This window comes from Melitaea cinxia, chromosome 29 (genome assembly GCF_905220565.1).
Source record: "Melitaea cinxia chromosome 29, ilMelCinx1.1, whole genome shotgun sequence".
Classification (NCBI taxonomy): domain Eukaryota; kingdom Metazoa; phylum Arthropoda; class Insecta; order Lepidoptera; family Nymphalidae; genus Melitaea; species Melitaea cinxia.
This window is the reverse complement of record NC_059422.1, coordinates 4,472,565-4,499,438: the sequence shown is the minus strand read 5'-3', so window position 1 is coordinate 4,499,438 and position 26,874 is coordinate 4,472,565. Positions and strand designations below refer to the sequence as shown.

The window sequence follows — 26,874 nt, the reverse complement described above, 5'->3', positions numbered from 1 at the left end:
TGACCAGAGCTCTTGGGGAATTGGGTCGGCAACGCGCTTGCCATGCTTCTGGTGTTGCAGACGTCTATAAGCTACGGCAATTACTTACCACCAGGTGTCGTACGTTTGTTTGCCGACCTAGTTGTATAAAAAAATATGACAGTCGTTTTTTGTTCGAGGTAAACGACAAAACAACACGGATAGCGACGCAATGTATAATTAACGGCACGGATATTGAGAGATCGATGACAGAGTGAGGCATCGTGTAAGGATAGCAAACAAAATAGTTTCACTGACTTACTGACTAACTGACTGAGTAATATACTAAAAAGTTGAAGGTCTGCGTTCAATATACTTGCCACTAACTACATGTATCGACATAACGCGACCAAACTAAACACGACTAATTTTCATTCACTTAAAAAATCAGTAAACAATTTTTTTATCTGTATTCAATCATGGTACAGATAAAATAAGTGGAGTGGCACGAAATTAAGTTAAAAATATATCACAAATCTCCCTCAAATTGAATTAAACGAAAAAAAAAAAAAACATATTTTATTAGATACTCGTATTAGATACTATACAAGTTGAATGTTGTAAGTTTAAAAATAAGGTTTTCTAAGATAATAAAGAATGTATTGATATACAATTTTGTTTTTCTTTGTGTTACATTATTTTCCTTAATCATTTATAAACTTTTCTTAATATTAATTTATATTTTTTTACAGAATATTATTACTTCTGTATGGACGATGACCAAAAAATGTTGAAAAAATGGTAATTATTTATCAAATAATTTTTATTTTGTATTCTAGATAGCCACTAGCGGTTGCTGGTTCGATTTCCTCTCGGAATATACGTATTATACAAATGTATTTTATACAAATATATTTATACAGATTTGTTTCCTGTTTAGGCGTTTGTCCTTGTGGCTATCCTCATCGTGCTTCGGAGAGCGTTAAGCTTTCAGTCACAGCTGTTATCACATACACCCGATAGCGATAGTAGTCGAAGTAGAGGTAATTTTAATTCAAAAAAAAATCTATTTAAAGTATAAGAATATATTTAGGTACAATACTCAAATCCATATAGCTATATTCTGACATCACCCAAATCCTAGTATTTTTTAGGACTTTTGAAGTGCGGTAGAGATCCCGCCTTTGCTTGTTGACTTTTGCTTTTTCTTGTATTAATAGGAAGAGTTTCCTCATCTCGCAGCACCGTCGATCTTAAAAAAGGCTACTTATTCAGAAAAATCAATTTAATTTTTACACTTCCTAGATTTGTTGAATTCAGATTTCGTAGATTTGTTGAATTCAGATTTCGTAGATTCTTTAAATCCAGATTTCTTAGTTTTGTTAAACACCCTTAAGTAAATCCTAGGATTTTTCAAATTTTTACCTCAAGGTACGTTGCGGTTTATTTTGACATTTTGATAAATGCAAAGATTTTGGAATCGGACCCTAGGATTTACTAATAAGAGTTTGTAAAAAAAGTGCGTGTCTTATTATCTGTGTCCCAAACCATACCACATGTATGTATAATTAAGTTTTCTTTCACTGCTGAGCACAAGACGAATTAATAGAAAAATTATTAAAAAAAAAACTACTGAAAAAGTAGTTACTCTCTGATCAGAACCAATCATATGGCAAGATATAGTAATTTTATTTATATCGGGGTTTTCGATAAGCTGATAGGTTCTTTACAGTTGAAGTACAGTATGAAATTAATGTATTTTAGGAAATATTTGCTTTTTAATAATAATAAATTTAATAATAATACGTATATTTTGCGTAGTTGTATTTATAGTATCTTCGGATACCATCTTAGATGTAGGTTACAGCAGGATATATCTTGCTCAAAATCTGAAGCAGTCCGTCTAGAGAAGTACCTCAACCTTACAGATCACTAAATAATACTGCTCTCAAGTACTGTTGTGTTCCTGTGCTGAGTAAGGTGACCAGAGCTCCTGGGGGGATTGGGGCTACGCGCTTGCGTTGCTTGTGGTGTTGCTGGCTTCTATATCCTATGGTAACCACCGGGTGGTCCGGTCCGTACACTTGTTTGGCGACCTAGACTTATAAAAAAATACCATTTCACAACCATTTGAAGAGATTTTTTTTTGTGTTATTTCATGTGTCACCTATTAATACGAAAAGAAAATGAAAGCCACACACTAAGTACTAAAGGTGAATAAAGGTAAGACAAAGAGAGGTAAAACAAATAAAAAATGCAGACTAAAAATAAAGAATAAAGCACATTTATGTATTATATAAAAATTTACTTAAAAGCAAATTAAAGTAAAAGAAAGATTATAAGAAATAATTTTTTAAATAATGGCACTCAGCGTGACAATGGCATAGTGTACGTTTTAGCGCTATAAACCATTAGTTAAATTAATTGATTAAAACTTATTTTAAGATTTAACTGTGACGCAATATTTTTTAACAATTTCTGTTTTAAGCGTCACATAAAATTTTATTATGAGAATCAGGGCTAATATTAGTAAATCACATGACTTACTTAATAATATGGCTAAATAACTAAAAAAGTTTTAAGTCTAAATAATGAGGTAAATTGAATTTTTTATTAAAAAAAAAATATGACGTCATAAATGCAAGTCTTACATTCCGTAATAGCAGACTTCAGTGCAAGTCCGTACACACGGCGATTTGCCCTTTTCAATGTCAATTCTTCTTATGTCCTTAATTCTTTCCATTTCATCGAAAACCTTTTTTTCTTCTGTTGCCAAATTTATGGCCTCGTTGACAGTTCTTAGAAGAGGGTAGTTTGCAAATCTTGGCTTCGGTAGGCGAAGTTTTGCTTTTTTATCGGAAATAACGTAAAATTCGGTTTCGACACCAGCTGTAAATATTTTGTAATTATTATAAGTTAGTAAGTAGCCGAATTGAATAAGCGACAAAAAAGTATCTTTGTTACAAAAGGCAATTGTAGGTATACCTATACGTATTAAAAGAATTTATAGCTTTTTAAGATTAGCACCTTACAGAAGATAATAATACTATAATGCTATTCTCAAGTGTTATTGTGTTCTTGGAATGAGTAAAGTAGCCAGAGCAGCGTGGAGCTGAATTCAGGTTAGGGTTGGTAATGCGCTTGTAATGGTACGAACGTACTCTTCTGGCATAAAAAGAGCTCTTTGGTCGGTAGTTATTGAAAGATTTTTTATTAAAAATTTTCTTCTAAAAGATAAAATTGTTACCTTCTTTTAAACTTATCAAGGCATCTTTCAATAGAGGCTGATCGGCAATCTTATTGAATCTCTCGATGTAATCTTTATAGGTGTCCGGTTCATCATCACACGATCCTCTGAAGTCATCTGTGACTATACTCCAAGCTGAAAAACCGCCTATTCCACGATCCATTGCATACCTGCAAATGACATCTTTTATAAAAGGTAAACAGATTCATATAAATAATAATGAAGCTAGTAATTATTTTGTTGAAAGTTTTTTCTTAATCCTTTTTAGATGGTTCTTGTGGTAAGAAAATTAAGAACATTGCGCAGAAAATTGCGCCAATACTGACAGCCTGGTAGGTATTTTGTATATCTTAGAAACGCCAAGCAGCGTACGTGGCTGAATTTGATGTTTATAGAATGCTCTGACTAAAAGATCTGAACAATGGATTGATCAAATCTTCCAGAAAAATGAATTGATCGAAAGAATAATATTTATTAAGAAGAATGATCATACTTGACTTTGTTTGCAATGGAGCGAGGATTGTCGTATGTTATAAAACGCGTTTCATCTGCAATATATGGAGTACTTGTTTTCTCATCCCAACCGTGGACCCATGGTGATGATTTATTTGTAAATTCCAAGCAGATCTAAAAACAATTAACCATATTACTAGCTGACTTAACAAACCTTTCCCAAGGTTAATGTTTTACCGATTATTCTTTCTATGAAAAGCTGGTTATCAAAGTTACATAAAAAAATCATGAACACTACTGCTTTTTTCTGTTTTTTTTTTTTTGGTCACGTGGATATTGATAGGGGCTTAAATAAGAAACTGGATAACTTTCACGATATTATTCATATAAGTAATAAGTAAATGCTTTATACAAAGGTAATATTTACTACCATTTCGGCGATCTTTCATAGACTCTTATGATAGGAAAGCTTATATAATTATTATTTCCTTAAAGTTACTCTCGTTTCTTCTTCTGTCATTATCTGTCTCTCTTATTATCATTTACTTTACCATTTTCTGTTAAGGTCAAATATATAAAGAAAATTACCTCATTGTATCCCATAAAGCCGTTTTCTTTACTGAACGGTCCAGCAAAACCAGTGGTTACTGTGGTGGTTTCACCGAAAACGATTTTCTTAGGATTAGGAACATTGAATGTGGATGTACGTCCATACATTGCTAGACCGAAAACCATTTTACTGGGGGTCAGACCTTTGGAGAGAAGATAGCTGATGGTATAATCCTGAAAATAGTTTGTAAACCTTTATATTTTTAAGTTTTAATGTTGAGAGACAGAGTAAGAGTCACAAATAACATTTAGAAAATAAAAAAATCTAATACGAGTGAAAAGGTGGGAGCCGTCTAGTCATTTAAGTGTTATTTTTAGACTTTTTGAAATCGAATATGAGTAAAAAGGTTTTAATTGATGCGTTAAAATAAGAGTACTGGATTCGAGTTAAAATGCGAATAGTGTTAAGAAAGTTTTAATTAAGCGCAATTAGAAAGAACATAATATGAACAATATTTAAGAATTTTGTCGGCTTAATGTAACGGAAATACCACAGACAATTGGCTATGAAGTATCAACAGTAGTTGCTTTTTAAATGGCCAGTGGGTTTTCTTAGAGTCTTATTTATATTAAATTTTAAAGCGTCGAACGCGCTTATGGTCCTTTAACTTCGTTTTTTGATCATTTTTATTCCATTCACTAGAATATCGAAAAAAAAAAACAAGCAGGCTCCAATAAAAACTTGAAAAGTAAAGAATATAATCGTGTCTATATAGAAGTTTGCAGTTTTCTTTTTTGATAGTGGTCATTTAATATCAGAATATGTATTGATAAATTAACGGGAGGGTGATTCATCTTTTTAAAAATAAAAAATAATTAAAAAAACGTAATTAAGCTTGCTTGATTAAAGTGAATTAGGTAACCAAACATAAGGGTATAATTCAATCCAAAGTATGATGTTATAAGCACTCGTATGAAAATAACGGTTCCCCAAGTTATGAGGAAATTCGTGTTACATAATTGAAACGCTGATTTAGCATCAACGTGTATTGTCCTCATGATTTGAGCTAAATAAATATATGCATAGGTACTAGATACACGCGTTCGTTAAGTACTTTCCCAAAGATTCTAAAATCCTAAGTGTCCTCAAATATTCTAAGTGTCCTCAAATATTCTAAGTGTCCTCGAAAATTCTAAGTTTCAACTTCAATGAGGTTTCTACTCACGATACTGTATATATCATTCTCATGTTGCCCATATATTGGTGCATTAGCTCCGACAACCCCATCCCAAGCTCCATGGTAGTCATAGGTCATGATATGCATGAAGTCTAAATAGTAATTCACGTGGACTAAATCATACACTACATCCATGTCATCTTTGCCAGTTCTGAGTGCTGATGTGAGAAGGTATCCATTTGTTTCAAATTCTTCTGATAATTCCTGAAATAGATATAATTTTTATGTGACAAAGAAAAAAAGAAGAATAGTCTTGATTTTTATTTTATTTTATAAATATGATATTATTTTTTTGTTAGTTGAAACTTACTTTACGAAATTTCATTTAACTAGCTATACTAAATTATCTATAAAATGATATATAATTTATGTGGAATGATTGTGACGCTTTTTCTAAAAAGGGAGGCAAACATCCTAACCTTAGCGTATTAATATATATAATGATGATGATAAATTCATTTTGACTAATGACTTTCAGTAGGTCCAAAATAATAGGTACGGATGATTTGGCAAACGTCACACAGAATGGAGAAATTTAAAATTTCAATAAAAATTATAACAAAGACAAAGAAAGTTAGCATCTGAACTAATAGAGGATTTATCTTTAATTAGTAATATAAATTAAATGTAAATATAAATCTTAAATAAATAAATAATAATAAGTTCGTGGTTTAATTTAATATAATTACTATTTAAATTTTCAATGAATGATCATTTACCCTAATCAAAGTAACGAAGTTTGTCCTATCTTCCGGTTTTCCTCCTCTTTGTGTTGGGTAATCCCAATTTAAATCTAAGCCATCGAATTTATATTTCCTGAAAATAATAATAATAATACGTTTAATATTGTGAGTTTCCCACCTACGTGGTTGATGACATGTTTCGGTCAAATTACGAAGAAGGTTAGCAAAAATGGCCGACCAAGTTTAATTAATCTATATATTAATTCTTGCATTTTATTTACAATTCCTAGGACCTAAATTAAGGAAATTTATGCCTTTAAAAATATTTATTTCTCAAATATCTCAATTTAAAGAACTTTATATAATATACTATATAATATAGACGCAGCGTTGGCGCAGACGCCACGTTGGCGCAACGGTTACAGGCATGGATTGTATCTTTTGCATTGGTGGTTGCGGGTTCGATCCCCACTCATGACAAACATTTGTATTGGCCAAACAGGTGTTTGCCGTGGTCTGGGTGTTTGTGCAGTCCTTGTGGGTCTCCCCACCGTGCCTCGGAGAGCACGTTAAGCCGTCGGTCTCGGTTGTTATTATGTACACCTGATAACGATCGTTATTCGTAGTCGGGAATATATCCGCCAACCCGCATTGCAGCAACGTGGTGGATTAAGCTCTGATCCTTCTCCTACATGGGGAAAGACGCCTATGCCCAGTAGTGGGATATTACAGGCTGAAGCGTATATAATATGCTTTGTTTTTTTTTCATGTGTTATTCTAAAAAGTTACGATTACTCTTTTTTTGTGTAGGTATGAAACATGTTTGTTATTTATTGTACTATACTTTAATGAATGATGTTTATGTATTCACAATAGTATTTGTAACAAGATAAGACAAAGGTAACAATTTGGTGATCTCATTTCCTCAGTTTTTCCTTAACTCAAACTGTTTACCTAACACTCATTAAAATACCCAGCACGATGACATGTAGTTAAGCGCATCTATTTTGTTAATCGAATATTATTAAAGTAGAACTTCTTTACGCCCGTTTGACTTGGGGCGTAAGTTGGTGAATGTGTGACGAGAGCGTTACGAAAAGTGTGATCGGGTGAGGCGAATGGAGCAAGAGTGAGAGGTGCGAGGACATATTTTCTTACTCTCTTTCTTTCATAGTCAGTTACGTTTCGTATTTCTAAGACAGTGCACACCTACAGTGCAGGTCTATTATGCAGAAGTTTTATTTGAGTCGTGTTAAGCACACTCGGTTTTTTAAAAAATACTGTGGTAATTAGAGTTTGTTCGAAAACGAAAAAAAAAAACAGATTTCATAACATCAACAAGTAATATAATGTAGGTAGTCGAAAAAATAGTCAATAAAATACGCATCATTGAGGATAACTCAAAACTACTGATTAAGGTGATCGGAGCTCCTGGAAATTAGGTGTAGGGTTGGCAATCTGCTTGCGATATTTCTGGTGTTGCAGGCGTCTATAAGCTACGTTAATCGCTTACCATCCAGTGACTGGTAGTTGTATAAAAGAAAAAGAAAAACGAGACCACAAAACAAGCACCACCTTTCCATTAAAAAAAAACCATCCAAATCAGTTCACACAGTCAAAACTTATTAGGTAACACATAAAAAAATATAGTCAAATTTAGAACCTCCTCCTTTTTTGAAATCGGTTAAAGTATTTAATAGTTTTAGTAATTACAATTATTTGGTAAGGTGGTTAGTTGTTGAATCAGTTAGTCATACTAGCTATTTTTTTTTGTCTTAGGGCCCTAATTCGATGTGTGTTTCTAATACTATAAACGAGTTATACAGGAAATATTTAGACAAATCCTTTATTGTGCTGTTAGATGTCATTTTATGCAGCAAAAATTTAATCTTTTCCAATGGTTTTTACTAAAAAAATAATAATTTGTTAATAACTATGAAAATTTTATATGTTACTAGCCGACCTGGCAATCTTCGTACCACCTTATTTTTTTCTCTTGAATATAATAAATATATACCTCGAAATAAAATATATCTTTCAAGTTGGATTAAGCACACGATGTTCCAATTTGATTAAAATCGGTCAAGTAGTTTAGGAGTCCATCGCGGACAAAAAACATGACGCTTAATTTATATACTTGACAAATAACGTAACACTTAATTTATATATATTAAGATTTTACACCATTAAGCAAATTATTTTTTACGGTAATATTTGTTTGTGTTACACATACACGTTTAATTACAATCAATCATTACTTACTCTAAGTAGTTCATTACGCTCCTTATAAATATGGTTCTTAATTTTGGGTCGGCGGCCATTTTGGAGTATTTCGCAGAGCCCTCGTTCCATCCCCCGATACCCACTGAAAGTTTCAGGTGTGGGTGTTTTTCTTTCAGTGCAATGAAACGCTTAAAACCACCCTTACCTCCGTTTTCTTCCAAGTCTTGGTAGGGGTCTGAAATATTTTTGAATATTTACTGATAATGTTATTGTCACGTTTATGGTTTTGTCAAATATAAATGCTTAACAATCAACTTTATGTAAATTATTTATAACATACATTACACAATTTTTATATTATTTATTTTTATATATTGTAATATCAAATAGTGTGATGATAGAACAAAACAAAAAAGAACCAAAAAAATAAAATACTGTTATTACCAATATTTTTAATTTTGAAAGTATTCTCATCCATCCCAACAAAACAGTAGATAATGTGGGTGCAGAGGGATGGCTCAATATCATGGATATCGAAGCTTCCGGCACCAGGCCTGTATACTGACCATCTTGATACGTAGCATACGATCACCTTGTCGTGAGATGATCCTGTAAAACAAAGAGTTTGATTGATTCAGTCTGTAATATCTCACTGCAATGGTTGCAGCTTAATACACCACGCTGCTCCAAGCGGGTTGGCAGATATATTCAATACTATGTGTAACGATCGCCATCAGGTGTTTACGATAATCACCAGGACCAACAGATTAAACTGCTGTAGGTAGACTCATTTGGATGGACACACGAAGCGATAAAAAAATTCTGTAGAAATATAAGTATCCATTCCGAGAAAACAATGTTTAGGCGACTAAGCTCAACTATGCCAGAGCGGTCATTAAACAAGAGATTAAAATGTAAAGAGATGTAAAAAAAAGAGAATTTAGAAGGAACAGCAGAAGTATCAGCATAATTAGCAGTATAGCAGATAGTACTTTTGTGGTTAGTAATGTCCTGGATTACTTATCCAGGATGGATAACTAACCTCAAAAAGAATAAGGTATTATATAATTCTAAATCTTTTTAAAAACATTTTATCATTATTACTGTGTTGCTTTATTGTATAATTCAAAAGAACTTTACGAGGAGTTGTTCTACAGACAAAGTGCTACATTATAACAATAATATGAAATATGTGATGTGGCTAAGCTTAGTTACAATAAGTGAATTGTCTCTTGCTTTCTCCACTCTTGTCTTAAATATATACTTCATGTCCTGTTTTTGTAAATTTTATTTTAGAGAATAACGCATTCGATGGTTTTGCTTTGCAGTTGTTTAATGACAATGGTGACAGTGCGACAGTGTCATTATTTAAAGATCATGTCCATTCAATAATAGAACAAGTGGGACAGTAAATGGAACAATAAAGGATGGAGGACTCAACTGTGTAGTTACTATTTTAGTTTCTTCTTCCATAAAAATGGAAGTTAAAATACACACACACACACACACACACACACTTCAGCCTATCGCAGTCCACTGCTGGACATAAGCCTCCACAAGTTCGCGCCACAGCGTAGTTGGGTGGTTTCCTGCCATCAGCCGACTTTTTAAGTTCCAAAGTGGTAGTGGAACTGTGGTATCCTTTAGTCGCCTCTTACGACACTCACGGGAAGAGAGGGGATGGCTATATTCTGTACTGCCGTAACCACACAGCAAAGTTAAAATATAAAAGGAACTAATACGTATAATCAAGTTACATCAGTTCATAAACACCCTTATCGCAAAAAAGAGCGAAAAACAGGCAACAAGGCATTTTTTTTTCATCATCCACACTAATCTAAATGATAATAAAGGATACGTTCTAACTTTTATTTGTATCAGCTAATTCTAAATTGTCCTTGAGTGTAGGGTCAAAGACATTCGAAAACAGTTATCGAATCGAAAAAGATTAGTATAAAAACTAAAACGTTAAGGAAAGATCAATTGATAAATAATAATCTCAGTGTTTTTTATTTATCTACAAAAACATTTATACTCTTAGACACTAAATGACTACGTACTTATAATCCAGGAAATAAAAAAAACGATTTACAGATGACAGTAGTGTATGAAAATCCCGTATCTATCCGCCCCGTATCTATATCTATATTATAAAGAGGAAAGATTTGATTGTTTGTTTGTTTGTATTGAATAGGCTCTGAATAGAAAAATTCTTTCACTGTTGGGAAGCTACACTATCCGCGGATGACATAGGCTATAGCCTATATTATATTTAAAATAAATAGGATTTTTTTTGAAATTTTTGTTAAAAAACTCGTGTGAAGCCGTGGTGGTACGCTAGTTTATTATATAATTTATCCTTATGAGATTTTTTATCACCATTGGGATATAGAGTGTTACAATATAATGTTGTTTGTTATTATATTGACATCTATGAATATAAAAAAAAAAAAAAACATAAGATAAGCATATGTTGTCAAAAATTTTAATTGCTTTAAGAATAAAACTTTAAAGAACCGGATCCATAAATTTATATCATTTGCTTTAATTGGATGCAGATATAACATCAACTAGCTATGAGTCGTATTTGAAAAAATCATTTTGAATTTGATTAAACATTTTTAAAGGAATTGTCGCGGTATGAGACATTATTTTTTTTTAATTTAAACTTCATACGTTTGACTGTTTGCAAGATAGGGCAACGTATCTCGAGTCAAGCTTATTTGTAAACTAGCTGAGCCACGCGGTTTTGTAAGCTTTAATTTGAGGGAAAAAATAGCCTTCTTCACTTCTCCACACAAAAATAATACGTCTGTTTGAACCAATGGTTCCGTTCAGTTAATTAGCGCATTTCAATAAACTAACAAACTTTTCAACTTTATAATATTAGTGTAGATGTCTATATATACGATTTTTACATTTAATTAAACGTACGAATAATCTTTAAATACAATTTTTTGCGTCAACGACTTTTTGTTGATCATTCTTTATTATCGATAGGTATAACCTTTGATTGTACACACTTTTATCAAAATACGTGACGCATGCAAAACAGGCAAACGTGACAGGTTGTTTATGAAAAATTTAAAAGCTTAAGACGTCCATATATTAAGTAATTTGCTCTATTTAGATATAAATATTTATAATTAATGTTTACGTAATCAAACAGTTTGAGAGATCGCTTATTTGTACGAAATTGTTTTAAAAAGCACACCTATCTGACTACCAGAATCTTCCTACATTACATTGTAATGTAATGTAGGAAAATTCTGGTGCCTCTCAACAGACTACTAAAAAAACCTCTTTTATCTATATTTTAAGAGTTTTGTCAGCTAATTCTGATTGTGTCGCTCTGTAATTTAATAAATTTGTGTACGATAAATGAAATGTAATAAAGAAAGAGACTCCCAATGCCAATCCCCACCAATCACAATATAAAATAACCTCATTAGTTTTCTTTTTAATTAAGTTATATATAACATTCTTAAGGATTAATAATATTACCTGCAATTGATTCAGCCTGTGAGATCCCACTGCTGGACATAAGCCTCGTTCTCCATGTAAGAGAACGGTCGGACCTTATTCCACCAAGCTGTTCTACTACGAGTTGGCGGATATACTAAGAGTAAAGATCGCCAACAGGTGTCTATGACAACAATCGAGATTAAAGGCTTAACATGTTTTTTGAGGCACTGTGGGGAGACCCACAAGGATAGATACTCAGACTGGAGTCAAATATTTGTACGAATTACGTTAGCGCAACGGTCACAGCACTGGTTTGTGGCTGTTGTGCTGGCGGATGCGGGTTCGATCCTCGCCGTGTCTGGGTGTTTGTGCAGTCGTTGTGGGTCTTCCCACCGTGCCTCGGAGAGCACGTTAAGCTGTCGGTCCCGATTGTTATCATGCACACCTGATAGCGATCGTTACTCATAGTAGGGAATATATCCGCCAAACCGCATGGGGCAGCGTGGTGGATTAAGCTCTGATCCTTCTCCTACACAGGGAAAGAGGTCTATGTCCAGCAGTGGGATATAACAGGCTGAAGCACGAAATATCCATTAGGAGCGGTAGTCAAACCTGCGACCGCCGGTCTTTGAGCTCCTGAGCCGTCGTCCGCGGAGATATTAACCGTACAGATAATATATAGAATAATAAGAACAGATATATTGTTAAATAAGTGACAGAACGAAAATCTTACAAGTATAAAACCGAGTCATGTACAATACATGTTTTAGCATAAAATTTACTGTTTCAAACCTGTTTCGACCGGCTTCGGTCCACTTCAATCGATTTCCGTTGAAATAATCATCACTTATGCTAATCTTAATAATTTTCTGTACATTGAAATCTTATTTACGTTATAAAGTTTTTATTTAAAACTAAAAATAAAGTTTTATTTTAGCCGAGCTAACAGACTTTATCACGACTGATTTTTACCAATTTTCTTTAGTTTCTATTCTGTTAATGCTCTCAACAAAGTATTGAAAAATAAAAAAAGCAACCGGAATTGTCCAGTTGCTTTATAATTTCGAACATTTTTGAATATCATATCAAAAATTTACCGTTCCAGCGCGGATCGAACCTGCGTCTCCGACTGACCGTGTCGGCGCTCTAGACAATTAAGCTATGGAACGATGTACCCGTTAGATCGAAATTTTTGATATGATATTCAAATATGTTTAGAATTCCTAATGTGTGAGTAACACAAAAATAAAATCGTACATATTAAAATTTTGACTCAAAATTTTTTTATTGATATTATTAAACTTGGCAACACCTTTAGCGATTCCTGTATATTTATATAATATAATACATAAAGGATTAAGCTCCAGTCCTTCTTCCACGGGGAGAAAGAGGACCATGCTCAGCGATGGGATATTATAGGCTTAATCGATCGACACAAAGGAAACTATGATTTTTAAACCACTAAAGTCGCAAAGAAGCGTGTCTACGTACGTAATAACCTGTGTAGTATATTTCACATAAAAATTTTACTGCACGAACATTTATGATATACATGTATTTTATCTTAAGCACGGGTCAGAAAGCGGGCCTGTTAACAATGACTTTGGAATAACTAAAGAAGATATTGACAATTAATAATTATCGGGAGTCATTTAAAGAAATATAATAATAAAAATGTTTATGACGATAACTCCTATCTATATTGCCTAGTCTTTATTTGTTATATTTTGAATATCGTTTATCCAACTACCGTGGCAAACCATCCCATCTAATGATTTGTCGCTGTTACCATCAAGGAAACAAAGTCATCTGCACTACTACTATAAAACTCCTACTATAATTATAGAATATACCTATTTAAAAAAAAAAAAAAAAACTCCACACAGTATAACATCGAACTCTTGAATTCCTATTTTTGTTCATAGATAATAGTATTTATACGTATCCCACAAAAAAGGGAATTAAAGTAAGAACTCGACAACAATGTTGTTACAGACGCAGTGGTTACAGATATTGAGTGTTACGTTAGCGATGGTGAGTTCGATCACTACTCATGACAAATATATAGGCCATAACATATAATTTTAGTACCCTGGGCATTTGTTTGTGCTAGTTAATTTATTTGATTTATTTAATATTTCTTTCTTCTATTAAAATTTTATTAATAAATTATTATATTTATCTTTACCAACATTGATAATTTTCAGTGTTGGTAAAGATAACGTAAACGCAGAATTAGAAAAAAAAACCGCTAAATATATTTACATAATGTGGTATGTTTGAGGAAAAACGTTAAAATAATAATTTTATCTTCAACGAACACCTTATCTAAATATTATACATAATATTATCTTCAAATACATGTGCCTACTAATTGATTGTTTACATACATGAATAGCGTATTGACATTTTGAACTTAAGATGGAAATAAGTTTAATATTTATTATTTTACTAGTTGACCACGCAAATGTTGTTTTGCCATATATGTTATTAAGCCCCCCCCCCCCCCTTTAACTTACTCGATATGCACACAAAATTTCATAAAAATCGGTCCAGCCGCTTCGGAGGAGTATTTTAACTAACATTGTGACACGAAAATTTTATTTATAAGATGACATTAAAGAAAATTTTCGATATACGGTATATACCTTTCTGTATGTACAATTATTAATAATATTATTTTCGACCTTAATATGCCTTAGCTATTAAATTGTTTTCAATATTAAGTTTAAATTTATTTTCTGTCAATTATTAAATCATTCGTGGGATCACATTAAGCTTGTAAGATCATTTTAATACTTCGTTCCGTGGTAATAAATTGTAAAATCCTGTTTCGAGTTCGAGCAGTCGTGTTTTGGTTCCTAATTTATACGTGTAATGTTGTAAGGTAATGGTCATTTTTTTTTATTTAAAAATGTTGATCCACGGGCTCAAAATGCTCGTGCTTTTTGTTAATCATGCATGCATTATAATAATACCACGGGCGATTTTTCTTTATTACTACAGATCGACAGTCCTGTGAGTGCCTAGTAAAACTAGAACGTGGTCCGACGCTGCCGGTTTTGTTTAAAAAAAAAAAAAAACTGGTAATGGTCATTATACGCTCATACCTTCGCTTATAAATTCGTAAATTCGTTTTATATCAACTAGTGGTCGCCTAGTGGTCGAAATTCGACCATAATTAATTTAAATTATAAGTTAGCACATTATTAAGGTTCTGTTGTCAAATACTATATTTCTATGATAATAAACAAAGGAGTATATATGAGTATGTGTGTCAAAAACATGGTAGTGTGTGTAATGTTTGTTTATTAGTTTAATGTATTTTTATGCATAATATAAAAAAATAGCATTTTGCACTACTTCGCTATATAAAGTTCTAGCTGACCCGTGCCCACTATTATTTTTGATGCAAATATATGCTAGTTTTCCTCTCGCTCGCATTTCTCCGACTTAATTTACATATACTGTTATTTTTCACTAAATTTTTTGTTCAATAACTATAAAATATAGCCTATATCACTCCTGAACAGTGTAGCTTTCTGTTAGTGAAAGAATTTTCATGATCAGATCAGTATTTGCAAAGTAACCTTTGTAGTAACCCCCTACAAACAAAGTTAGAAATTTTACCTCTTTATAATATTAGTGTAAATAAGTGTGCGAAACTTCATAATCCTCCGTTCGCGCAATTTTCGTAAAGAGGATTAGATTAGACGCAGATTACTTACCTAATCTTTTCTTAATGTTCAAAATATACATCGGTTTAAATCAAACAGATTTATACTAAATATTATAAAAATTAAATTATAAAAACTATTGTGCACTTTTATTCTCGACATTTATTTTATCGCTGTTAATAATATAGTTTTAAGCGCGTCAATTTTTAATGAGTTACACATATTAAAAATTTATTAATACTTTGTTAAAACTGAATTTTCACATTTATTTATTTCATCCATAAATCCACCCATAAATTACGTCACACTAATTTCATAATTTTTTTATCCCTGTCCCCGTTCTTGTCACATTTACATGATTATTTAGTCACTTAAAACATCCGTTTCGACATTAATTTTATTTCCATTTAATTTATTTTTCAATTAAATTAACATCACATCCGACACAGGTACAAAAAATATAATTATTTTAATACTAACAATTATATTATATATTAAAATATTTTGAAATATTGTAATGTCACAAAATATCACATTTTGTGAACCCCCTAGCCCCCTTTAAGTTATGACGTAATTTATTAATGGCCCCATACAATAAAATTTATCGGATACTATATATTTGTTTCATGAGTAATTTGCTGCTCTGATTAAAAGCAACACTAACAAACGAAACGAAAGTCAGGAAAGTAATAATGACAATTCAAACAACTAACAATAAATATATGCATATATATCTTATTTTACATTGAAACATGCATAATATTCAAATATTTTAATAACGAAATTCGTAAATATGAACAATTAAACGTCTAAAAAATATAAATTACAACATATAGTAATCTTTCTTGTAACCAAGCTAAAAATAAATCCAATTCCTTTTTTAATTTACCTAAAAGTACATAGAATATTTTTTATTACTGAAAGGTGAAGTAGTATTTTAAATAAATACATAAAAAAGATGCTAAGAGACAAGAAAATGACTATTATTTGAATTTAGAAAAAAAGAAAAACATTTTATTTACCTACGAAATAATACAATTCGTACTGCGTACTGGCTGTAAAAGAAAATATACAGCATTACAAACTGACTTATAAACATTAATAATTTACATCTAATTAATGACAAACTGATAATCACTTTAGAAATGATTTCACAGAAAAATATTTAAAAAACCTATTAAAATTATAGTATTTAAACTAAATAGAATTGATCCCCACTTTTGTATCTATGTAGCGTTTTTTATTACTTATATGTAACTAGCGACCCGCCCCGGCTTCGCACGGTTGCAAAAACTATCAGTGTTCCTCTATTATATTATACATGTATTATACATATAAACCTTCCTCTTCAATCACTCTATCTATTAAAAAAACCGCATCAAAATCCGTTGCGTAGTTTTAAAGATTTAAGCATACGAGGGACAGAGAAAGCGACTTTGTTTTATACTATGTAGTGACTACACTACTGTAATTATAATAATATTTATTATAGTAATTTATTTCTACAACTAGGTTGGCAAACAAGCGCAACTGATGGTAAGCGATTACCGTAGCCTATTAGCCGTAGACACCTGCAACACCAGAAGTATCGCAAGCGCGTTGCCGGCCCTATCCCTCTCCTGGAGTTTTGATCAGCTGAATGAAAGAACACATAACCCAAAGCAAAAAACACAAAACTTTGTATTTTTTGCTATACTTTAAGATGTACACGTTTCTAAAATTATTTCATGACAATAATAATAATAATGAATGAAATATATAGCTTTTGAGAGATTCGAAAAGTTATTTTTTGTATTGAATTACCAAGTAATCGCTGGATATATGAATTATATTTATATTGCGTGACTATTACTTGGGTATTTTTCTTTAACCGAATTCACATGAAGAATGTATTTGCAATATATAAATTATAGAATTTTCTTTATTACAGTTTTTATAGTTTATCTACGAAAATGGTTTGAAAGCTTTGTTTTATATTTCGCTTTCCGATTCTTTTCTTGGTATTAAAATTATTTTTACTTTACTTACTATTACTTACGTACTATTTTCATTTCATTGCATTTGTTTTACGAATGTACGTTTTTGTGTTCAAAATGTCTTCATATTTTTTTTTTTGCAAAATCTCTGAGATGTGATTTTGTAAAGTTGCTAATAGATTTCTTATATTGATACGTTGCTTGATATTTCAAATACATATCTTTGCTTTAAATGCGTATTTTGTAAGAATAAAAGATTTTTGATATGATATTAAAAAATGTTTAGAGTAAAAGAAGAAGATGGAATGATATTTATAATTTGAGAACTGAGGGTTTTTTCTTTTCTTTTTTTTCTCTGTTTTTATTTAAGGAGTTTTAGTCCATAAGGACTACGCCACTCCATAGGAACATCACACATTTACATACAAGAAATTAATGAGGTCGTCGTCGCATACCAATGTTTACAATCTGAACTGAGAGTTTGTTTGGTGATTTTAAATAAATTATTTATTTGTGTTTTGTAAAATAAAATTCATATTAAATAAACGATAGTAAAAAAGTAATATTTTAAGAAACTAAAAGAAAAAAAAACATTAATTTGAAAACTATTCTTTTATATGACAATAAAAAATAGTAATTAGTGAACCTAAAATAATTTATATTAACTTAACTTGTTTTTAACTTATACAAATTTATTAAAAAAAATAAGTATTAGTTACTGTAAGTACTCCAAAGCTTTGCTTATAAGGAATTTAGAATTATTTTTTATTTTATTTCTATTAATAACGTTTAGCTGTCAAAGGTTAACATAAAGACGAACAGAAAGTCACATTTATAACATTATTAGTAACGTAGTAACACGATAAATGCCAATGGTTCGCCAAAATATGTCGTCATCATTTTTTTAAACTGCACCATCAACCGGCATGAGAAGCCTTAAATGATTCGTGGCATGTTAAGCTTGAAGTTACTTTAAAAACAATTGTTTTTTGTAAATTTCGGCAGTGAGCGATAACTTTTTTTTTAATTTTTATCTAAAATAGCATTAATATTATACAGACTAAACTACGAAAATATTACGAACAAAAAAATAAACTTCAAAATGTTTATAATTATCTGATTAAGATATATATACATACATATATTATATGTGATATTATTTATGTGATAAAATATTTATTAATTTACTAATAAACAAAATAATATAAAACCTCTTTCTTACCTGCCAATCCTCGGCTCTGGGAGTTATGTAAAAGAGTCACAAATAAAAATAATAAACTTATAAATGCCGCCATTTTGTTTTGAGATCTTTGTTAGACATGTACGTCTGAACGCGCTCTTGCGCGTACTGATTCGTTTGTATAGGTAACATATACCTATATTTACTTGAATATTTTTGCAGTAGTCTTGGGAAAATGTTCTTTTTATTTTCCAACTCTGATATCATTAACCTCGGACAGATTTGGGTAATTTCCTAATGTAAGAATATCATCAAATTAGATTTTTTTTAGTAAATCTTTAAGCATATGAGGAAATATACAATGATAAAGCAATTAATTGTCATTTCAGCCTATTAAAGTCTACTGCTGGACATAGGACTCTCCAAGTTAGTATCTTATGTGCTTTGCCCATAGTCACCACGCTGGGCAGACGGGTTGGTGATCGCAAGGCTGGCTTTGTCGCACCGAAAACGCTGCTGCCCGTCTTCGGTCTGTGCATTTGAAAGCCCTATAGTTTGATGGTTATCCCACCATCGGTCAGCTTTTTAAGTTCCAAGGTGGTAGTGGAACTGTGTTATCCCTTAGTGACGACTAATTGAGATTTTATGATACCCAAGGGAAGAGAACGGGTGGCCTATATTTTTCACTGCCGTAACCACGCAACAGATGAATTTTAAAGATACTTTTTTGGCTTGACTCCTTATGAAAAGACTAGCTGTGTCCTATGGTTTCGCTCGCGATGTTATATAGTCTTATACCTATAGCCTTTATCAGGAAATGGACTATAATGGAATTGGGGAATGGTCGCGGGCACAGCTAATATTTTAATATATCTAGTTTCGATTCGCGATCTTTCATTTTATTATTTGACAGAGCCGACAGAAAAAACCTACCTTTAAAAAAAGTAAACAAAAACTCTTCATCATTATAATATTAATACAGATAATAAAATCTTTTAATATATAAAAAAAAATGTACGACAGAAGGTTATCTTTAACACTATCGGATGTAATTCATGACAAACGATGTGATGTACTGTTGTAAATTGAGATTGTTTTATATGTAATTATTGACTAGCCCGTTGGCGCAGTTTGTAGTGGCCCTGCTTTCTGTTCCGCGGGTTGCGGGTTCGATTCCCGCCTGAGTCTGGGTGTAATATTTGTATTTATGTATTTATATATGCATTATTTCCATGTATATTTATATATAGTTATAACAGTCGGCTGTTACCTGTAATACAAGCATTAAGTTGCTTACCATAGGAACAGACGACCGTGTGTGTATGTTATAAGATATTTATTTATTTATTATTATTATACAAAATTTGAAATATATATTATAGTGATACACGATACTAATAATTATCACTGGAATGCGTTAATTTTATGATAGATACTTAACTGAGGTAGGGCACAGCAGGAAATTTCCTGCTCAAAATATGGAACAGCCCGACTGGAGTAGTACCTCGACCTTACAGAAGATCAAAGCTAAATAATACTGCTTTCAAGCAGTGTTATGTTCCTGTTGGTGAGTAAGGTGACCAGAGGTCTTGGGGGAATTGAGGACGGGGTCGGTAACGCTCTTGCAATGCTTCTTGTGTAGCAGACGTCTATAGGCTACGGTAATCGCTTACCATCAGGTGAACCGTACGATTGTTTGCCGACCTTGTTGTACAATATAAAAAAAAACAATAATTAAACAATAATTGCTTCTTCTTGATATACTTCTTTGGTATTAAACGAATAAACAATAAGAGATGATTTATTTATATATATATAAAAACTACTATACTTTTCTACACTTTTTTATTATATAAACACAGTGGTGTCGATCGCAGATTTCATCTTGCACGGATGAAATATTTGAAGGTCAAGTGCCGAATTTCATATTTCTCGTCAGTATATATTTTGTTTTAGGTCTCCTACTTCGATTGAAAAACCAAATTTGACAAATAACTAACTATAATTACATAAGACGCACTAAATAAGGTAACGATCGTTATATTTGGTAGGAAAAGTATTGGTACGTGTAAACTATAACAGACTAAGCTCCAACCCTTCCCCATCAGAAGAGTTGGTTTATTGTACATCAAGAACACTCAACAATCACTACTACATCACACTCATAGGTCTCAGGTTATCTTTCAATTGATATTATCCACTTTTTAAGTCTATCATTTACGAGGGTAGAACACTAGAACTGAGGCTTAGAAGCTTAGTGGTTTAATCATTGTAGATTCATTCTTTTGCTGAGGTATATTAATAAAGTTTGCGAAAGTAATCACGACTCGTCTCTCTTTTTAATCTATAGTAATATAATAATCAAAATACATTTTAGACATACGATTCAAAGAGAAAGTTATCGTACAATTTTAAATTATAGCCTTTTCTATTAATTTATAATTTATGGATTTTCAAAAAGCGTTCGACAAAATCCATCAATTGTTAATACGTGTAACTAAAAATATATAATAATAAGCTTAAGCCTGAGCAAGTGTATTGGAAATTGGAATAATAAGCCAAGCGACAACATGCCCTTGTATTTCTATAAAAAGAAATTAACGATGTTCTATACATTATGCAGAAATCCTATATTCTTATTCTGCTAAGAAATTAAAGAAGAGAGAAATGACATTGAAATGTGAGAAATGACAATGTATTACATTGACAATGATATGGAATGAGGCTTTTGCTATAACTTTTCAATTTAAAATTAATTAAATTGATGAAAATCAAACGTAAAACAGTTTTTTTAATGTTTTGCGATATAATATACCTTTAGCAAACAAATCTAAGGCTTATAGACGATCGCGTGCCTTTGCAATTTATTCAGTATGTTTTTTTTTTGTTTCTTTTTAATTTACTTGTAAGTGTGCAGTAATGTATAAAGAATAAAATAATCGCCCGATAGATACGCGATTTCTTAAGGTTTTCTTTGCTTCAAAAACAAACAATAGAACTAATTTTAATTCCACAGTCGTAATAAGTTGTTTACCTATTATGAATAAATTTAGCGGTTTACCTTCCTCAGTGGCGTGTTTAAGTAATCTTTTTCTAAAATGGCTTATGACTTGTATTTTTGATGGGCAATCCACCAACCCGGGTTTAAACCCAGGTGGGTTATACCGAATGTTTTGGGTGTTTTTGGATAAACACCCGATTTCCACCCAAATTTAGGGTGTAAATGATTTTTATACATAAATGACATTTAGTTTTTAATTATTATTCTTTTATTGAATTATACATAATTAGGTGAAATAAAATAATGCAAAAAAATCTATTTTCTGCGACTAATCATAAACAAATGACCTACTTAATAATATCGAATTCTCCATTATCATTGTTATATACGACAAAATGTAAAGGCTGTCTGGCTTCGCCTGACGTTGAAGGTGTAGGTTCGTTGTAGTCGTCCAATATTATCGGGTCTATAGAACTCTCTATTCCGGTTTCATTTTCATCATAGCTCTCATTAAGTTGGTCTATAAAACTCTCTATTATGTTTTCGTTTTCATTTTCTTCATCTAACTGAATGTTCTCATTATTAAGTTTATGTTTAAGATTCCAGTTGTAACAAATATATGAAATTTTCGCGGCTTTTTCTGTTGAAAGTCGATTTCTTTTGTTATCTATAATATAAAAATGAGTCGCTGAATGTGTTGCTAAGCGCAAAACTCGAGAACGGTTGGACCGATTTCGCTAATTCTTTTTTTAAAATATTCCTTGAAGTACGAGGATGGTTCTTACGGAGAGAAAAATTCAAAAGAAAAATTTTGAAATTTCCTGAAAAAGTCTAAAAACAACACTTTTCTATACTCCCATACAAAAGATTTGTGATAATACTTAAAAGTCAATTTGAACTTTAATACCATACGATAAAGTTTGTGTTAGGCGATACGAAGTTCGTCGGGTCAGCTAGTTATATATATATTCTTGAATACTGAAGGAACGCTTAGTTGCTGCTGATGTACACGGAGCCGACAGGATGCGTACCGCTACTTTGCTTAGCTCAGTCAGTATAGATTCCTTTTCACCACACAATGGGCTTAATACTACGGACTGAATTCCATATAAATTGTCTGGCCTAAAAGTTTTCTTAAGCTTTGTAACAAGCCAGTTCGGCCATTACATTATGTAAACTTAGTTGCTGGCCTAAATCGTGGATGAACTCCATAGCCTGAATTTCTTCATCTTGAGTAAGTTCAACGCCCTGAGCTGAAGGATCCAGCATATACGCTGCCAAATGAATTAGTCTAATGGATATTTTGCGCCTTTCAGCGACTGATGTCAGAATTTGCTTTTTGCCTTCTTCGTTCAACATTGAAGTATGAGGCAATGCGAAACGTATTTTAGCCAGTATATCTTTAAACGTAATGTATATTTTGTGGATACCAAACTGATCTCCCTCCAAGTTATATATACTTTCAGTAATAGGCTCTAGAATACTTATACATTCATCGATCTTCCTCCAGAAATCGTTATTTAAAATTAGATTTTTAATAATCAGCATCTATCAATCAACACATCTTCACTAACAGCCATTCTTCGCAAGGCTATCTTGTTTGTTTTTAAACTTTCTAACGAAATAACGTGACTTCCCCATCTAGTAACACAAGGTAGTTTTAATGTTCGTGCGGAATCCTTATTTTGACTCAATTTTGTCAGTAGCCAATTTAGTCGTTGGCTCTTTTTAACAGTTTTTATTAGTTTTAAGGCTTCCATTAAAAGAAATTTAATGTCTTTTACCTTTAAGCAATCTTGACATAACAAGTTTAAAACATGCGCACAGCAACCGAGAGGAACAACATGTGGATATTTAACTTTAATTAATCCAAATGCTTTTTGAATATTTCTGGCGTTGTCACCAATGAGGACAAGAAACTTATATACCCCATACACTCTCAATACTTTCTCAATTTCTTGACTTAGGTATTCACTAGTGTGTGCATTAGTTTCAGTGTTCAAGCTTTTTATATATGCAGGTTGCGGTTTTGATATCAAAAAGTTTATTATTCCTTCATTTCTCAGGTTACTCCAGCGGTCACACTGAAGATGTAAGTAATTGCAAGCGTTTAATTCCTCATCTAATCTTAGACGCATCTCTTTATACACTTTATCCTAATGGTATCCTATCGATATTGGCGTCCCTGATACAAAAATAGCTTTCGCAAATTGTGTTGTTGTAAGGTCAATCTCATCGGCGTCCTCAAAATAAGTGTTACTGTTAGCAGACGAAGAGGGGCTCATATGAATATCAGTTCTCTCTGGCAGTACGTAGCCCTTTTTTTGAATGAGTCATCTCGTATTGTTTTCATACACTTTTTTACTATTTCTGGACTTTTTAGACAAGTACTGAGATGTTGAAGCATTTTGTCTGCATTACTAAATTTATAGATCTTTTCATAAAACTTGCAAGAAACAGTTTTATTTGGTAAAATACGGTAATGCTGCCATATGCGATGATCCTTAGACCGCCCCATTGAATCTAAAATAAAAAGAAAGAATAATTAAATAATATTTATTGCTTGTGGTCTAGCTCAGGGTTAAGTTATTTAAAAGTAAGATTATGGCAAAAATTTCACATCATTTTGCACCAACAGACAGTAAAGTTGATATTGTATTATTATATAGATCTATTGTTATGTGCATTTATTCTAACCAACAAAGCGTGAATAAAATTTAACGACACTTCAAACAATTACAAAGCATAATTTAAAAAAAATATATAAAAATAGTGCACTTACCGGCTAACACTTTTAAAATATAGGTACATTGTATTGACGCCGCGTTGGCGCAACGGATTGTACAGCCATGGGTTGTATCTGTTGCGCTGGCGGTTGCGGGTTCGATCGCCGCAAATGACAAACATTTGTATTGGCCATACAGGTGTTTGCCGTGGTCAGGGTGTTTGTGTAGTCCTTGTGGGTCTCCCCACCGTGCCTCGGAGAGCACGTTAAGCCGTCGGTCCCGGTTGTTATCATGTACACCTGATAGTGATCTTTACTCATAGTAGGGAATATATCCGCCAACCCGCATTGGAGCAGCGCGGTGGATTAAGCTCTGATCATTCTCCTACATGGGGAAAGAGGCCTACGCCCAGTAGTGGGATATTACAATCTGAAGCGAAAGCTAAGAATTTGTTTTGTTTGTTAGTTTTAGCTCTCTAATCTTAAGTTATACTATCTCGAATTGAAAAATTATTTTATTGTTGGATAATCTCTATATCTATAATACGCCCAGTAGTGGGATATTACGTGAAGCGTGACACAGTATTTTATGGATTCTAGTGAAACCAAGGATGTCGATCCTTTTTTTCACACGTTTACGCACCAATTAAATTGCACTTATATCTCTGTAGTCTACTTTTATCTATCAGCACTTAGCAACGTCGGGAAATCCCTGATCATAGATTGCTTTGCATACCAGATTTTAGCCACTTGTATTTTGATCTTACGTAAAATTCAAATATTTTGCTATATTTTATTAGAGATTGTGGATACTATTCAAAAATATAAATCAATTGTTGATTGAGCGCAATCTCAGCTGCTTTGTATGATTATAATTCATTTTAATTCTAGCAATTTGTGTTTACATTTAAAAAATAATTAAAATTAAAATCAAATACTGAAACCGGTCAGTTAAATTACAACAATTGAAGTGAATAGTCATTCAAAACAAGCTAGGATTTCTGCAAATTAACAACTGCTATAATTTTGTTATCATTTAGAGCTGCCAACTGTCGCTAAATGGCAACACTGATTTCGGGGATTTATCTAGCAGAATGAACGAATGAATGTCATTGGTAGAACTGTAAATGTAAACGGCTAGAGCTAGATAGTTTCGAAGTTAAGCGTAAAAGGAATACGATCACCGTGCTAAGTGTAAAATTTGTTGCTAAGCAGAATGGAAGGCAACCAAAGTGATGATAAAAATATTGCATTAAAGCAGATGATTGATACAAAATCATGTGAGTATTATAAATAAATTAGATACATATTTCATCAGAATTCTTCTGCAACATATAGCCCATCTAATTTAATTTTTATTATGTAATCGCAGGAGAGAAAAAGAACAGACTTTGTTATTGGAACCGGTCGCCAAACATTTTAGATAGTGAGACACAATGTTTAGATGATTTACCGTCACCAACAAAGCTACATAGACCAAGTTCTCCATCTATTCTTTCTGTCCCCACGGGTATAAAAAGGAGGAAAGAATTAAAAGATGACGCAGTTAACAAGTCTAATTGTTCAGAATGTGCTTTATATGGAGAGGAAGAAGACAAAGGAAATGAGCTCTTCTAAAAATTAGTGGCGGAGGATTTAAGTATATTAAGCTAATGCTATGAACAAATCTTAAAGTATTTACAGGAAGCTAAGGGGTATCATGTAAATCAACTTACAAATGAAGAATATGACAACTCTACAACATAAAATAAGCTAATCTAAAGTTGAAATAATAGAAAATGTGATTTTTGAAATTTCGTTTTTATCTCTTACCATTTTATTTTACCCTACCTGATCTAATAATGTTGCCTACAAGTAAAATGAAATGAATGGAAATCACTTTTATAAAATATTTTTTAACATCACTAATTTAATTTCATCAAATCAAATAGACACCCAATTTTCTGGGTGTTTATGGGTGCTTGCGGTGTTTATCGGGTTTTTATCAAAACACCAGGTTTAAACCCGATGGTTTGCCCATCTATACTTGTATTGTTTTTTACTTAAAACTAATCTTATAAAACTGGAGAGGGCTCAGCGTGCGTTATTGAAAGTTAGTTATTCTAAGCCATTTTTTACCCTACCAAAGATATTTATCTTTTATCTGACGTACTCAGTGTTCGCCAACTATATATACTAAACACAGTGCTCAAACAACATTCTATGACTCGCTATGATCCTTTTTTAAATAACAACAAACGATGCAAATATAAAGTCTGCACCTCAGATACCCGTTGGTCCACCGCTTTCTCAAGGAGGTTTTTTGGTTTTATGGGCTGTCATCTATATAACAAGATAAACAGGTTGATCAACATATATCCGCTTACTAAATATGAATGTAAAAAAGCTATAGTAAAATGGCTTAAAGATCTAGACTACAATGGGACTGAGAAGTTGTTACTGGTCCTCAGCTAATACTAAGCACTCTAACACGTGTATACACATATTATGTTCATTACC

General features: G+C 32.1%; 1 protein-coding gene and 1 long non-coding RNA gene across 2 annotated transcripts; one reads left to right on the top strand and one right to left on the bottom strand.

The window, feature by feature from the left end:
- Window positions 1-1,027: 1,027 nt before the first annotated feature.
- LOC123667861 (probable chitinase 2) lies at window positions 1,028-18,816 on the bottom strand. Its single transcript, XM_045601696.1, has 10 exons — window positions 18,692-18,816; window positions 8,796-8,960; window positions 8,391-8,586; window positions 6,165-6,261; window positions 5,434-5,649; window positions 4,247-4,441; window positions 3,699-3,832; window positions 3,206-3,375; window positions 2,610-2,847; window positions 1,028-1,210 (listed from the first exon to the last, which is right to left on the bottom strand). The coding sequence occupies exons 1-10, from the start codon at window positions 18,762-18,764 to the stop codon at window positions 1,099-1,101; spliced, it is 1,596 nt and encodes a 531-aa protein (XP_045457652.1). The 5' UTR covers window positions 18,765-18,816; the 3' UTR covers window positions 1,028-1,098.
- Window positions 15,081-26,874, top strand: LOC123667863. Its single transcript, XR_006745486.1, has 3 exons — window positions 15,081-15,092; window positions 25,347-25,352; window positions 26,806-26,874. It is a non-coding gene; the product is annotated as an uncharacterized LOC123667863 (long non-coding RNA).

Coding starts and splice junctions, on each gene's coding strand:
- LOC123667861 (XM_045601696.1), bottom strand. CDS start 18,764: ATGGCGGCATTTATAAGTTTATTATTTTTATTTGTGACTCTTTTACAT. Junction 6,262..8,390: donor AGCGTAATGAACTACTTAGA/GTAAGTAATGAT, acceptor TATTATTTTCAG/GAAATATAAATTCGATGGCT. Junction 1,211..2,609: donor GAAGTCTGCTATTACGGAAT/GTAAGACTTGCA, acceptor GCCTTTTTTAAG/ATCGACGGTGCTGCGAGATG.